Below are 15110 nucleotides of genomic sequence, written 5' to 3' on the forward strand. Positions count from 1 at the left end.
GACATGAATGGTGAAGATATCTCAAGTAAATCAAGTACATAAGAACAGCCATACTGAGTCAGACCAAAGGTCCATCTAGCCCAGTATCCTATCTTCCGACAGTGGCCAATGCCAGGTGCCCCAGAGGGAATGAAAAGAACAGGTAGTTCATCCAAGCTTCTGGCAAACAGAGGCTAGGGACACCATCCCTGCCCATCCTGGCTAACAGCCATTAATGGACCCATCCTCCATGAATTTATCTCGTTCTTTTTTGAACCCTGTTATAGTCTTGGCCCTCACAATATTCTCTGACAAGGAGTTCCACAGGTTGACTGTGCATTGTGTGAAGAAATACTTCCTTTTTTGTTTGTTAAACCTGCTGCTTATTAATTTCATTTGGTGACCCCCTAGTTCTTGTGTTATGAGGAGGAGTAAATTAACACTTCCTTATTTACTTTCTCCATAGCAGTCATGATTTTATAGACCTCAATCATATCCCCACTTAGTCATCTCTTTTCCAAGCTGAAGAGTCCCAGTCTTATTAATGTCTCCTCAGACGGAAGCTGTTCCATACCCCTAATCATTTTTGTTGCCCTTTTCTGAATCTTTTCCAATTCCAATATATCTTTTTTGAGATGGGGCGACCACATCTGCATGCAGTATTCAAGATGTGGGCATACCATGGATTGATATAGAGGCAATATGATACTTTCTGTCTTATTATCTATCCCTTTCTTAATGATGTCCAACATTCTGTTCACTTTTTTGACTGCCGCTGCACAGTGAGTGGATGTTTTCAGAGAACTATCCACAATGACTCCAAGATTTCTTTCTTGAGTGGTAATAGCTAATTTAGACCCCATCATTTTATATGTATAGTTGGGATTATGTTTTCCAATGTGCATTACTTTGCATTTATCAACACTGAATTTCATCCGCCATTTTGTTGCCCAGTCACCTAGTTTTGAGTGATCCTTTTGTAGCTCTTCGCTGTCTGCCTGGGACTTAACTATCTTGAGTAGTTTTGTATCATCTGCAAATTTTGCCACCTCACTGTTTACCCCTTTTTCCAGATCATTTATGAATATGTTGAATAAGACTGGGCCCAGTATAGAGCCGTGGAGGACACCACTATTTACCTCTCTCCATTCTGAAAACTGACCATTTATTCCTCCCCCTGGTTTCCTAGTTTTAACCAGTTACCAATCCATGAGAGGACCTTCCGTCTTATCCCCTTATCCCTACTACGGCCGTGCCACTCTAGCATTTCTAGTGCAGCCAAACCTTTAGCAAAGTACGACTTTCAATGCAGATGAAAAGCAGGTAACTTGAGTCAGATTCTGCTGCTTTTACAGTCGCTTTTCAGACTAGAACCACATTTTAATAGAGATACTACCAAGTAAAAAGTCACTTCTGAATGAAAATACTTCACCTACTATTACTACTAGTCATACTTAAGTTTACTATAACGATACTATAACTACTGTAAATGAAAGACACCAGAGAATTTCTCCCTTTTATTTCCAATTATGTTGTGCATTTGACAGTGAAAGTTACTATAAGTGTGGTCAATTTCCCCTTCACAAAACAATAGGGGAGTAAAAGGTATTTTTAAGAATAGGTATATAGGGCAAAAAGAAACCACAAATGGCATGGGGACTCAGGCTCAAGTATACTATTGAGAATCACACGAGTTCAGCTGCCATAAGCTATTGTCTAATATGGCTCAGCCACAGTGAAATTTCCCAGATCCTTTTTATTCTGTTTAGGAAAGTAGCTAGCATGAGAATTGTTATATAGTGGACTTTATGAAAAAGGAACAATGCACCACTGGGAAAGCAATTTTTGACTGGATTTGAAGTACAGAAGGAAGATAACAGGAGGTTTGCAACAAAACTGGATTAGAGAATTCCGTGGAAATGTCACTGCAAATTTATTTTTGAGCAACAGAAGAGCACATTTTTATCACCACTGACCCCTTCAATAAAAACCACTCAGCCTACCAGAAGACTGGTTTTGGTTTTGTTCCAAACCAACTTCAGTAGTTAGACTTTTAAAATGCTATGTTGCTATCCAACTTTTACGGCTGGTTTAAATTAAGGATTGAGAAACCTACTGATACTTACTACCTCAGGAACTAAGCCTACTAGTCAAGCGAAAGATACTGGTGCTCCCACACTTCCAAAACCAACCTCCTAACTGCCAATCCACCCTTTGCTGTACAAATGAATAAAACAGACTGTGTATGTAATTATAACATTTCAATCAGCTATTTAATAAACTTGTAAAAATGTTACTTGCAATAAGAGCTAGTGGCACCACGGAATAGCAGGAAAAAAAGTGTCCAATATATTAGTTGTTGAATTTCCCCAATACCTATTGAATAATATATTTGTCAAATAGCATTTGGTCAGCCATTGAGCAGGCTGAATATCACAATTATTTGGCAAATAAATTTGTTAAATATTGGTAACATCCCTAATATAACAAATTTGATAAATATTATTCAACAGACTCTATGCTACTCTTGCTTTTATTACATGTTCTTTCCACTCCTGTCTGTATTCTACTTTTTCTTTCCAAAACCAGATCATAATGCATCTTCTCCTTAGCAGCATTTAGTATCAATTTCCTCATCTTACAGTCATAGAAGGGACCATCAGATCATCTAGTCTGACTTCCCGTATACCACAGGCCACCAATATCACCTGCCTCTCTCTTTTGCTTTCCCTTCCCCTACACTGTGTTCTTTCCTCCATGTCCCCTTTCCAAATCTCTCTCTACAAATACTGCATTTCTCTTCTTCTGTGTTACCTCAATTTCTCCCTCCCATACTAAGGAGGCTGGTAAAATTTCCAAGCCCTAAAAACAAGAGGACTAACACTACTACACACAAACTAAAAAAAAATAGATTTTGGGGAGGGGAAGATAATATACAAACAGGGGCCCAATTCCACTTTCAGATGCTGGAAAAGGGGAAGGTGTCATCTCTTGACATGGCTTCAGAATTCCATCCTTCAGATTCTAATAGATTTTAAGTAGCACCATATTGTTGTAAGGGAGAAGTAGCACTCTGTCTCTTGGTTCCCTCTGTCCAGTGTCAGACTATCCTGGGTGCTGCAGGAATGTCTGCTACTTTACCCCCCTCCCACTCTCCTAGGGGCTTCAGAGAGAATATCCTGTATCAGTGATTCCAAATGTTCTACTGAGGGGACGCACCAACTGCATTTTGTCTTTTTGTTGTTGTTGTTACTCGCCATTACACATATGCACCCTCCACCCTGGCACCACAACCCTAATCCTAGCTCACTCAGAAGGCTGGGGGGCAGGGGGGAGTTGGAGAGCGAGCCTACCTGCAGCAGCTGCTTCTGTCTCATGGGGCTGGGCCCAGCTCCTCACTCCAAGTGTTGCGACCTGGTGCACATGGTCTCAGCGCCACTGCAGTTTGGGGCAGCCCAAACGCGAGTGGCACTGAAACCATGTGAGCCGGGTCGCAATACCTAGAGTAGGGAGACAGGCCCAGCCCAATGGGAAAGGTGTCGCCACTGTGGGGTGAATGCAGAGCAGGCTACTTCTCCAACACCACACTCCCCACTCATCTGTGGCTTCCTTTCCACACCGGCTGGGAGAAGTGTATGTTTGCTGAGGCCAGGGCCCAGCAATGGGTTAATCCAGCCCTGAACACAGTGAACCGTCCACAGGTGCCAACTCTGTGGGCACCCAGAGCACCCACAGAAAAAAATTAGTGGATGCTTAGCACCCACCGGCAGCCAGCTCCCCCCCTCCTCCCAGCACCTCCCATGATCAGCTGTTCTGCGGCGTGCAGGAGGCGCTGGGGGGGGGGTGGGGAGGAGCGGGGACGGGTGCGCTCAGGGGAGGGTGCAGAACTGGGTGGGAAGAGGCGGAGCGGGGGCAGAGAAGGGTCAGGGCCTACAGGGAAAGGGTGGAGTGGGGGCAGGGCCTGGGGTTGACACCCCCAGAGATAGGAAGAAGCTGGCACCTCTGGAACCGTCTGACACTTTTCTGCGACCCACTGTTTGGAATACCACTGTCCTATACTATCCTCCTCCTGCCGAAATGAGGAGTGTCTGCTACTATATACTCCCCACACTTCAGCCTCTGTTAATGGGCCTCCTATCCAGCTAATAACTCCAGTACCTGCCTCTACAGCTACCCACAGCTTCCCAAGACATGGTAGACTGAAATTGATCTGGTTTCCAATAACAGCTGTGAAAACTGGCAGCTTGGGAACTGCAGCCCTAGCAAGTGCATATATCTGTGTGTGCGCACAAGAGATATTTTGGCTATGTATGCTTGCAGATTCAGGAAGGTACCACTGCATTAATTTGCGAAGGTTTCTTTGCAAACTAAGCCTAGATTTTTTTTTCTGTTTTTTTAAATAAAAGCTTCGATTCTGCATAAGGTGATGGCATTTCCCTTAAGAGTTTCCTGCTCTCCCTGTGAACTGGGTTTTTCAAACCGCTTTTCACTGCCCCTTATTGGGTTTGTTAAGGAGGTTGAAAAAGTGTACAGATAGCATACATTCAGAAAGGAAAAATTACATAGATAGCATACACTGTCATTCGTAATTACAACTGTAACTAGTATGAAAAAATCTTACCTGTCTGGGTTTTTCACTCTGAATGTTGCATTAAGAGCTTTTAACCTGGACTCTGCCTGAAAAAAAATAAAAGTGTTATAATGCAATTATATTTCAAAAACATCAAGCAACAATTTCTCTTTCCTGGCAGCCACAGTAGAAAGCTGCAGTTTTCTGTCATAATACTTCATCAAAAATTTCAAACATATTGAACAAATCTGACAAGTGAGAAAGCTAATGTCAGTCTGCTTTTAGAGAAAAGGCTAGAAAACAAAACTGTTCTGTGAACTAGCATGTAAACAGTATCCAGTATCATTAAACTAGTATAATCATAAACCTCAGCAAAATATTCTTTTCTTAAAATGTTACACAAACCACAAAATTAAGATATATAACCCTACATTCTTTTCAGGTGATGCAAGTAGGCCTAAGGCTATATGGACAAATTTTTTTATATATTTTTCAAACCAAATAAAACCAATAGTGGAAATGACCTTTATATGCTCTGAATTACAAAAACAATTCCCCAATGGCATCAAACACAAACCTATTGTGTGCTCTCATTTTAAGAGTTACTGTAGAGGAAAACTATATTATATAAGAGCCAGCTTTTGATGCAGTGTTCTTTTTCAATAGATAGGAAACTGCTATACTGAATCACAAATTGGATCACTGGATTTTCTTCAGTAAAGAAATAATTGCTTTAATTAAACTTTCTGCTCTGTTTCTGAGAAAAATGTTATTCTACCAGTGCCTGCAACAGAAGTATGGAATTCCCAACACTAATTCTTGCTTTTGTGTTTTAAATGTTTTAAGAATTTAGTTAGAATTAATCAGTTTTTGTGTTTACTCTGCAAAAGAGCAACACATCTCCACTTATTTTATTTGTTTTACTGTAATTCCTATTACTATAATACCTACATGTCCTGGTCATTGGGGCCTGAGTGTGCTAGACACTGTACACACATAACAGAAAGTCAGTCCCTGCCTCAGATAGTAAGGCATGTCTACATGGAGACACTCAAGAAAAGTAAGACAAATTAACTAAAGGTAAGAGGTCCTAAATTAGAGCACACGCAATCCCTGTGTGGATGCTCTCCTTCACAAGTTGCCCGAGTTCACTTTAGCTTAATCCTCCTTCAAATTAAAAGAGGTAGGTTTAAAAGACCCATGACTTCTGGTGCAAAAGGCTCAGTAAGAGTGATAATTCACAAGTGTACCTTCTGACAGAAAGAGTTTTTAGCAACGATGTTTGCTATAGGAATAATATTTTATGCATCAATTGTAGCAAAGTCAGCAACTCTTAAGAGCAGTTTTAAGAAGTTATTTAGCAACTGATTCCAGTAGAACCCAGTGCTCGCTTGGAGTTAGAGTACAAAGTTTCGCTTCATAAGCCTCTCCGTAAATTCTATTTATGAGATTGGCACCAGAACGAGACTGTTCTGCCTCCCATCACATTGTGTCCAAGCTGTACTGTGTTTGAATTTCACTGTAATATCCTTGACACTGGGATCTCATCTCATGTTGGTAGAGTGCTGAATACAACGTCTGAGCTCAATTAAAAAGTAATTTTGCTATTGCAATTGGCATGACAGCTACTGATGAGTATTATACAAAAGTGTGGTCAAGGAATAAAAAGGAGTTACTTTCCAGCAGTAACTCTGCTTTTCCAAACATTCTACAGACTGAGGGAGCAAACATCCCAACCCCCCCCATAGTCATCTCTCAGCATGCAAAGGAAGGGGTTTTTAAATTTTATTTAAGAATAGATTGGCTAGTTTTCAACAAAGATAAGTGACAGGTGTCAAGACTCAATTCTACTCAAAGGTGTCTGGCAACATCTTGGTCACGAGATCTGTTTCCTCTGAGCAGTCCGACTCATACTTGCTTACTTTATGGACAAAAGTATTTACACTACTTTATATACATCTGTTTGAACTACAGAGCTAAAAGAGCTCTCTGAGAGAGCAAGACAGTCAGTTCTACTCTGGGTTGTAAATGCATCATCAAAAGGATTAACTAAATTCCAATTACAGGACCAAATTCTGCCCTCATTTACACATACGTAATCTTTCAAAGCCAATGGAGTTTCACAGGTGTAACTGAGGAAACAATTTGTCCTGCAGAATCTTTACTATTGATGATGCACAAGAAGGAAACAATACAGCCTGACTTCTTGTGCATCGTCAATCTGGCCATTTTTTACACACTTATTTCACACAAAATCATACTACAAACTAGCTAAGGGTTACTATAAAGCTAGAGCAAGTTTATGTAAGGTTTCTGGACAGACATTTCTGTAAATTGAGAGTATGTGCAAAAAGAATTTACAGAGGTGGTTAAATGGAGTGAATACTTGAAGAGGAATTGGCTGTCAACTGAGACTAAGTCAAGTAGCTTTCACACACACACAAGCAAAAACTGGATGACAATATGGAATATAGCAGTTAAAAAGAGGTATTGCCTTTGTGCTCAGGCGTAGCCAGTGCAGTTTTGTTAAGGTTTTTTTTTGGGGGGGGGGGGAGGGGGGGCTGCGAGGGTGGGGAGAAAAGAATTGTACACCACGTTTTTCCTCCTTTAGATTAACTATGACTGGGGTGGGAGATGGGGAAGATAGTGCATTGTGTTTTGCCCTCTCAGAGCAAAAAATTTTGAAAGAACATTTAAACACGTATTCTAAATTGCAGTATTTTGGAGGCGGGGAAACGCATTACAGCTGGCAGAGACAGAATTCTAACCCCGAGTAGTCAGGGTAATCCAAAATAAATCCTTCTGGTTTAAACACAGGATCTTCATCTGTTCGACTAGTGTATTGCAGTGTCTGGACTGTGCTATCTAATTAGTCTGCAAACCCATTGGTGTCACAGAACAATGACAGCAAATGGGCCCATGACTCGCCTCTGGTCCTACACAACTACGCACTCCAAGTATAAATCTGCCTCTGATATTATTATTAAGCTACCATAAGGAACCAAATCAATCTGCTTACTAAAGATCTTTTATTTTTACATTCAGCACAGAAACTGAATGTATAATTAAAAGCTTTAGCAAAGGAAAGAGAAAGGCTCCATTCCCCATTATTTTATAAAAAATTCCTTAGAGAAACAGGGATTCCATAGAGAAAATAACCATGCACACTGTCAGAAATCTAGAAAGTGGAATGGCGATTGTCTCATCTTACATTTTACTTAAGATACCATCTGTCCTTAGACAGTTGTTTATTTTGAATATTTTGCAGTAATTTAACTGTTGTTCTTTGGGTTCCTTCTTCCCCTCTCAAGTAACTTACATTTTAATAAAGGTAAATGAACTGACGAGGCCACGTATCTGACAATTTGTGTAACAGAAACTATATTTTTCTTACTTGCTCTTACATGCCATAATTTTCTCCTTTCTCCCACTATTATTCTGGAGTATCTATGTTGAGTTATTCCTAAGAGTTTAATAAAAACTTTTATTATGCCCTTCCCACCATTCTCAATGCAACTAACTAAAACTGCCTACACTGCTGTTCTCAAACACAGCCTAAAACAGAAGCTTTCATTAATTGATGATTTTGGGGTACAACATACATATGATGTCATTTAAAAATATGAGTTAGCGGTGTCTACCATCTGAATGCTTTGCAAATTATGATGTGCTATCAGTAATTTTAAAGGATGGTTCAGAAAACTGTCTTCCGCAGTTTTAACACTTAAAGAAGCAGTGCAGGGATAGGATCAAGTTTTTCCAAAAGGTCTGTCAAGCAGATGTTACATCCACATATCAGCCCATAAATAATCAAGAGGTTAATAAAAGCATGGTAATTCTTGCAATTCAAATGAATACAAAGGAAAACCATTGCAAATGTTATTCCTATTTCTTAAAATTTTTAATTTTTTACCTTTTTAATATTCCCCTGTAACCCCTTCTCTCTCATTGTTTCCCTCTACTATTAAGAGAATATATATATATTTCTTCCTGAATTTACAGCCTAGCTCCTTGGATGATAACTTGGCCTTTCTTTAATAAGGAATACGTATCTTCTTGTTCATCTGTTTTTTTCCACTGAACATTGACAGTACCCTTAATCACGACGTGGAAAATCCCACTCTCCATTATGTGGTTGAGTTCCCTAAATGCCTCAATGTACTGAATGAATACAGATCTTGTGACAAACTTTTTAATTAAAAAAAGAAAAAGACCACTTTCAAGACTCCAGTGCCATAAAGAAACTAGAATGATAGTCCTAGATGCCTAGCAGTGTTAGAAAAGACACCCCAAGACAAAGGTCTACCACAAATCCACAGCATACTTAACCATAATTCTGTGTCAAAGACCCTATATTCTGCAGCAGCTTCAGATAAATAAAAGCTCCGTTTTCATTTAATGGAAAAATTACACAAAAGGAATATTGTACTAGTGTACTATTTAATTAAATCTTAAATTCAATTTATTTTACCCTGCCTTTACATTTTTGATTTTCAATTGGTTGCAGAATTTTTTACTGAACGTACATCGTGGCATTGAAGATGTGGTCTGTATGTGCTGTGTGTGTTGGGAGGGAAGGAAGCTAGAGGTTGTGGTAGGTGGATAGGGGACAGGTGCAGATTTTCACACCATGCAGACAGTTTGAAATTATGGGATATGGACATCAGCAGGATGTGCCCGGTAATACAATCAGCAGTGAATTAAGTCAAATTGTCATTATCAGTAGGTGCCAGCATTAAACTTCCTTGTGATTAATGGGGACAGATCACACCCCAGAATTATTTTTTCAGGCTTTCAGCAGATTCAGGACAACAGTACTTCATTTGTTTATACTTAGTTCACATTTGAAAGGTTTTCTTTGCAACCAAGCGAATTAGAGACTATATATTTAAGACGAAGGCTTAGATTCATGCACACTATATTTTGCACCCACAGAAGCAGAGTACATATGGCTATGCCCAAAAGTTGCATCTGTCAGCAGATTCCCATGTACCCATACTTTGCCTGTGTACTAATGTAATACTCAGTCACCTATTCCTGCCTGTCCTCCACCAGTTTTCCCTCTCCCATTACCTTCTGCAATCAGTGTGTAGGTGGCTCTTGTTAGGAGTTTGTCCTAACTGGGTGTTCAATTTTCTTCTCAACTGTCTCCTATAAGTCAGAAGAGCGTGTTCCCTTCAAGGATTTATTGCAGTGACTTCCTCAAAACTAATTAAAATTCAAATGGTCTAATTAAGCAAGTAAAATTCTGCATAAACATATCTAATCTGAGACTCAGCAACAGTTGAACCAGGTAGGTATTACTTAGATTACTTCCATTGCTAGGGAGCACTGTCCTTTCTCCCATCTGACCCTTTTGGCTACTCGTCCTGTCAGAGACTTCCTCCTTGGTCTTGGCCATTTCTGCTTCTCTTCTGTTGTCTTGCTCAGGTTTCTTTGAGGTACCTAACTTATCATACCAAACCCCAGGCTCTGTTTCAAAATTAATTCAGGACTGTATTCAGAGCTTCGGCCGAAGCATTTCAGAGTTATTTGTACGTTCCACCACACCACTCCAAATAAGCACCCTCTCCTTCAAGGCTGTCAACCTTTAGAGCTGGCCTTTACAGTCCTGCTTTGGCATGTTATTTGTCTCAGTTGGTGTCACTCTGAAACCAGTTCAGTCTGCTTATAAAAATACAGGGGTCATAATTCTTAATATTAATTCTATGCTGCATCAAATATGAAACATGGGCAGATTAACTGACCTGTCACAGCTTCACTTATGAACTCTGGTAATTATCTGTTACATAATACCAGTACTACACTGTTTCCTTATATGGTCAAAATTATGCAGTTTGTCATGGGCCTGCTATTTTTAAACACAACAGCAAGCATAACTCTGCAGAGACTGAATTATGGTCTTTAATTGTGGTCAGAACAGTTCATAGGGTTACAACGTTCACTACACAAATGCATACAATTACCTTTAACTGAAACCCGGTCTCGTTCACCATTTCTTTCCATCCACCTTCCTAAAAATAAAAGTTTCACTTCAGTAAACTTCACTAATAAACATATGGCACGCACAGTCTATGTGAGACATGATAATAGCACCATTTCTATGCAGAAAAGACATTGGAGAATCCTCTTTGGGTTATGTGGGAACCACAAGCATCCAAACATGGGCTCAGTCCCACTCACTAGACCAAGTTCTAAAAAAAGGTACATCAAGGAAATCTTCCTTTCAATGTCTGGACTTAGAATAATGGGTCATTCTATATGACAGGTTTTATGTTTACCCACCATCCCCTCTTTACAACTTCTCCCCTTCACTATGTGACACAAGCAGGCTGCCTTATCCTGTGTACTTAAGAGGATTCTTGTCTGACAAGCAATTCACACTTTATAGGAAGAGGGGTAATGGCAGAGTCACTTCTTTAATGTTCCCAGCCACCACCAACGCCAGGATTGAGACTGAGTTGAGGCCTCAATCTGCCTCATTTCTAGCTCATTATACGACTGGCTAAGCCATCAGACCAACAAGACCAAATGAATGAACCAGTTTTCAAAACAGTATACCTCAAAAATAGGGCACATTAATTTTTTTTTTAAAAGTGTCTTAAGTAAGAAACTGAAGTAGTCAAGATGGCAATGTTCACATTGAAAATTTAAAACTGTTCTTTTGTATTGTCTGGGTAATTCAGATGATAAACATTCAGCATGTTAACAGAATGTTCCTCCTAATAACCCACAGCAGAATACTCTAAATGTTCTAAGCTGAACTGTGATAGAGAAATTTTCACAAATAAGAAACAATATTAAGAAAGCAGAGGCAAATACCATACATGCCACTTTCCTGTAAGTTTTAATTACATTTGTCTTCATCAAGCCAATCTTCCTGTGATGATCACTATTAGCAGTTACAAAATGTGATCCTAGACTTACACTAGATATTCAGTTGCAGGGTGATGGCAACAAAAAAAAAAAAGTTCAATCTTATCTGAGCAGAAGAAAGGAGACTAATTCTTATCAGACTGTACCTAGGATACTGCACACAGTCCTGGACCCTGACTTTACAACAAAGACAATTCTTGACACAATGGAGTAAATTCAGAGAAAAGCAAGAAAAAAGGATTAAAGAGCTGGAGGAATTAATCATAAAAATGTAGGGCTGGAAGGGATCTCAGAAGAAGTCCAGCCGCCTGTAATGTATCAAGAAAGATTAAAAAGAACTAATGATGTAGCTTGCCTAAGTAAAAACTAAGTGGGAGATGCGAAAATGAAATAATTCAACCACGTAAATACCAAAATAGGCTTGAAGAATTATACTGTATGGTACAAGAGGGTACGTATGTGTAACTATGAATCATGAAAAGTGTTCATTAATTTCATCCCAATGTGTAAAATGCAATATCACAACCTACTAGGCACACAAAGCAATTAAAATAATATTATTACCTCAATAAGAACACAAAACTGAGTCAAAAAAGAAATTTCAGTCACAGCTTTACAACATGACCTGAACATCAGTAAATTCTAGTTCGGTTCTTTCCCCACAGTGGACACTCTAGGACTGTCAGTGAGAGCATTCCAGTTGATCACAACTGTCAGATTGGAGCATGAAATAGCCAAGATCCAAACCATGTAAGGTTTAATAGATTAGTCAGTTGCATCCAAACTGCCCATCCCCTCAAAAAAACAACAAACTGGAAGTCAGTGCAATAAATGCTGCAAAATGTCCAATATGCTAAATATTTAAATTTAGCGTCAGGAAAGACTTCCTGAGTTACATTAAGTTGTGGAATAAAGTTCCAAGGGAGGTGGTAATCTCATCCCCTAATAGCCTTAGAATGAGACTGGAAAAAGAATTATAAGGCACATTGTAAAGCACAACTGTGTACTGACAGGAGGTAGATTAGATAATCTAAACACTTTTCCTCCTTTAATTTGTTAATGCAGAAGTAGAGCAGGCAATAATTTATAAGTCACTGAAGAAAAGCTATTAGTGTTTAATATTTAAAAGCTGAATAACTAAGTAAAAGTGGAGGGAAGTACTTAGAAATAAAGAATGCCTTTCTACAATACCTGTGTTAAAAAGGAATAAAAAATTTTGTCCTGACAAATGATGGGATGCGAAGCCACACGTATTAGAAAGTTTTCCAAACCAATCCTTCGTCGTTCCACAAAGTCTGGATCCATGTTATCCGCTGATAACTTATGCCAAACAAACTCAGCCTGTGTGAACAGAATAGAATTAAGAGCAGCTAAATTTAGTGCTAAATGTAAGGCAAAGTGAGTTGAAGTTTCAACTTCCTTACCCTTTTTTCTGGCAAAGGTGGAACAACAATATGTGGATAGTTAACTAACAAATAATTCCTCAGCAACTCAAATTCACTGTATCGCCTCCAAAGGGAGTCTGGTGGGGAGCATTGTCCTTCAGTCTGTGACTCAACAGCTCTGAAAAATAAAATATCCCAACTGAGTGTTACTGATTTTTTCCCAAGACCATCAGTACAATTGTTACAATTCAGTAACATCAATTATATATATAATTTAATATATTATATATATATTAAAAAAATCATAGTAACCCACTTGTGATTACTTTAATAATTTAACATACTTCAGTATTTAAGATTATATTTTAAAAGGGACACCAAGTTATTTCACAAAGCTACCTGAACTTTCTTTTAAACCTACTACTGGTATAAGTATCCCTCAAGATTTTTATATTTACCAGTAACTGGAAGATTTGAGATTCCCCCTTCCCCAGTTTTCCTGTTTGTTTATACTGTGTATTTCACTTCACTCTTCAGATAGTCAGTTAGGGCCCAATCCACCAAACAGTTATGCATATGAGTAACTGTACTCATGCGAGTACACTTATTACGCACAGCAGTAAGCACTGTGGTTTCAATCTTCTAAGGACCTCTAGCCCTCAAGTCCCACAGACTTCTTGAGGAGTCAAAGACCCTCAGAACTTAACAGGAGTTTTTTGCACATTGCAGGATTGAGTTTTATGCTTGATATAAGTAAGTGTTCACTGGCTCAGCCCCATGATTAAAAAATCAGTTTTCCCTATTTGTTTGGATCGTCACACAGCAACTGGGGAGAAAACACACATTTTAAAACACATATGTAAGTGCAATTCTAAAGCCACAAAGATGTTTAAAGAGGCCTCAGAAATAAGTGTAGTACCTGAAAGATCTTTTAAGTTGACTAGACTTCAAGATGGTGTCCTTTTGCTATTCAGAGGATTTAAGAGTTTACAGTCCAAAAAAACCCAAACCCAAATTAAAACAAACGGGCTAAAGGAAGGGTAAGCAGGTACAACATAAAAGTAAAGTAGTCAGTGCAACTGGTTAAATCTTGATAATACAACCCATCTCCCCACCCGCCCCAAAAATATTGTATTTTGTTATTTTCATTAGATACATAATCTGCCCAACTGCCCCACAGCTTTGCTATCATTAGTCAGCTAATTTCTTGATGGCATCATGGTAGAAGCGCATCTTCAGATGGGATTTAAATGTGGAAAATGTAGTGGCTTTCTGAACCGGTTTTGAGGAGTGTTCCATGTGTGTAAAAAGCAGCATGGAAAGAAAGTGCAGAGATGGATGAAGGAGAAGCAAAGAGAGAAGAAAACCCTGAGCGTTGTAGTTAGTAGTGTTGGTGACTCCCTAGCATTCTGTCTTTGAGTCACTATAGTAAGAGGACATTGTGCCATTAAAAGCACTAGTTTTTTTAGAAAACATAAACCTGAGATCCTTACTACTCGTGGTTATTCAAGAGTCCATGTCTTTTTGCAAAAAACAGTAACGTATTTTTACTTTGGTGCACTTTGCTAATTTCGGTGTAATTATACTCTACATATAGATTTAATTGGAAACAGTATTCATCACTTCCTGTGATAAAACTGTTGTATGGTGTTGTCATGCACTTTCACACAGCTGACTTGTTCAGTCCCAAAAGTGGCTGTATTTCAGTGCTGGGTTTAAAGAATTTCTGTATTGCTACAGATTGTAAAGCATTCTGGGATCCTTTGGGATGAAAAACTATATACACATCTAATATATTAATAATAAAAGAAGTATGTACTAAATAACCCCCACCCCCCAACACACACCGGAAATTCTGCTATATTGCAACAGTACACGTTAGAATTTAACCAGAAAATATTACTGATATATTGCTCACCTATAAAGCACCATACAGTGCAGCGGTGGGCAACCTGTGGCCCACAGACCGCACGCAGCCTGTCCGGGTAATCTGCTGGCTGGCCACGAAACAGTTTGTTTACATTGCACCGCCCGCAGCTCCCAGTGGCCGCGGTTTGCCGTTCCTGGCCAATGAGAGCTGCGGGAAGTGGTGCAGGCCACAGGGACGTGCTGGCCGCTGCTTCCCGCAGCTCCCATTGGCCAGGAACGGTGAACCACGGCTACTGGGAGCTGCGAGCAGCCGTGCCTGTGGACAGTCAGTGTAAACAAACTGTCTCACGGCCTGCCAGCGGGTTACTCTGATGGGCCGCAGGTTGCCCACCACTGATAAAGTTAAATATGCACATGCAGAGAGAAAGTCA

General features: G+C 39.5%; 1 protein-coding gene across 2 annotated transcripts in view; it reads right to left on the bottom strand.

Moving 5' to 3' along the window:
• SNX4 (sorting nexin 4) overlaps positions 1-15110 on the bottom strand; it is a 55707-nt gene that overhangs the window by 22039 nt on the left and 18558 nt on the right. The window contains exons 3-6 of one of the 2 annotated variants that reach the window (XM_037912268.2): positions 12850-12988; positions 12617-12766; positions 10516-10563; positions 4601-4656 (exon numbers count right to left, since the gene is read on the bottom strand). In XM_037912268.2, coding sequence (XP_037768196.1) covers positions 4601-4656; positions 10516-10563; positions 12617-12766; positions 12850-12988 — 393 coding nt within the window. The remainder of the gene's footprint in view (positions 1-4600; positions 4657-10515; positions 10564-12616; positions 12767-12849; positions 12989-15110) is intronic. The other variant, XM_037912269.2, reaches the window with a different exon arrangement.

This window comes from Chelonia mydas, chromosome 11 (assembly GCF_015237465.2).
Source record: "Chelonia mydas isolate rCheMyd1 chromosome 11, rCheMyd1.pri.v2, whole genome shotgun sequence".
Lineage (NCBI taxonomy): Eukaryota > Metazoa > Chordata > Testudines > Cheloniidae > Chelonia > Chelonia mydas.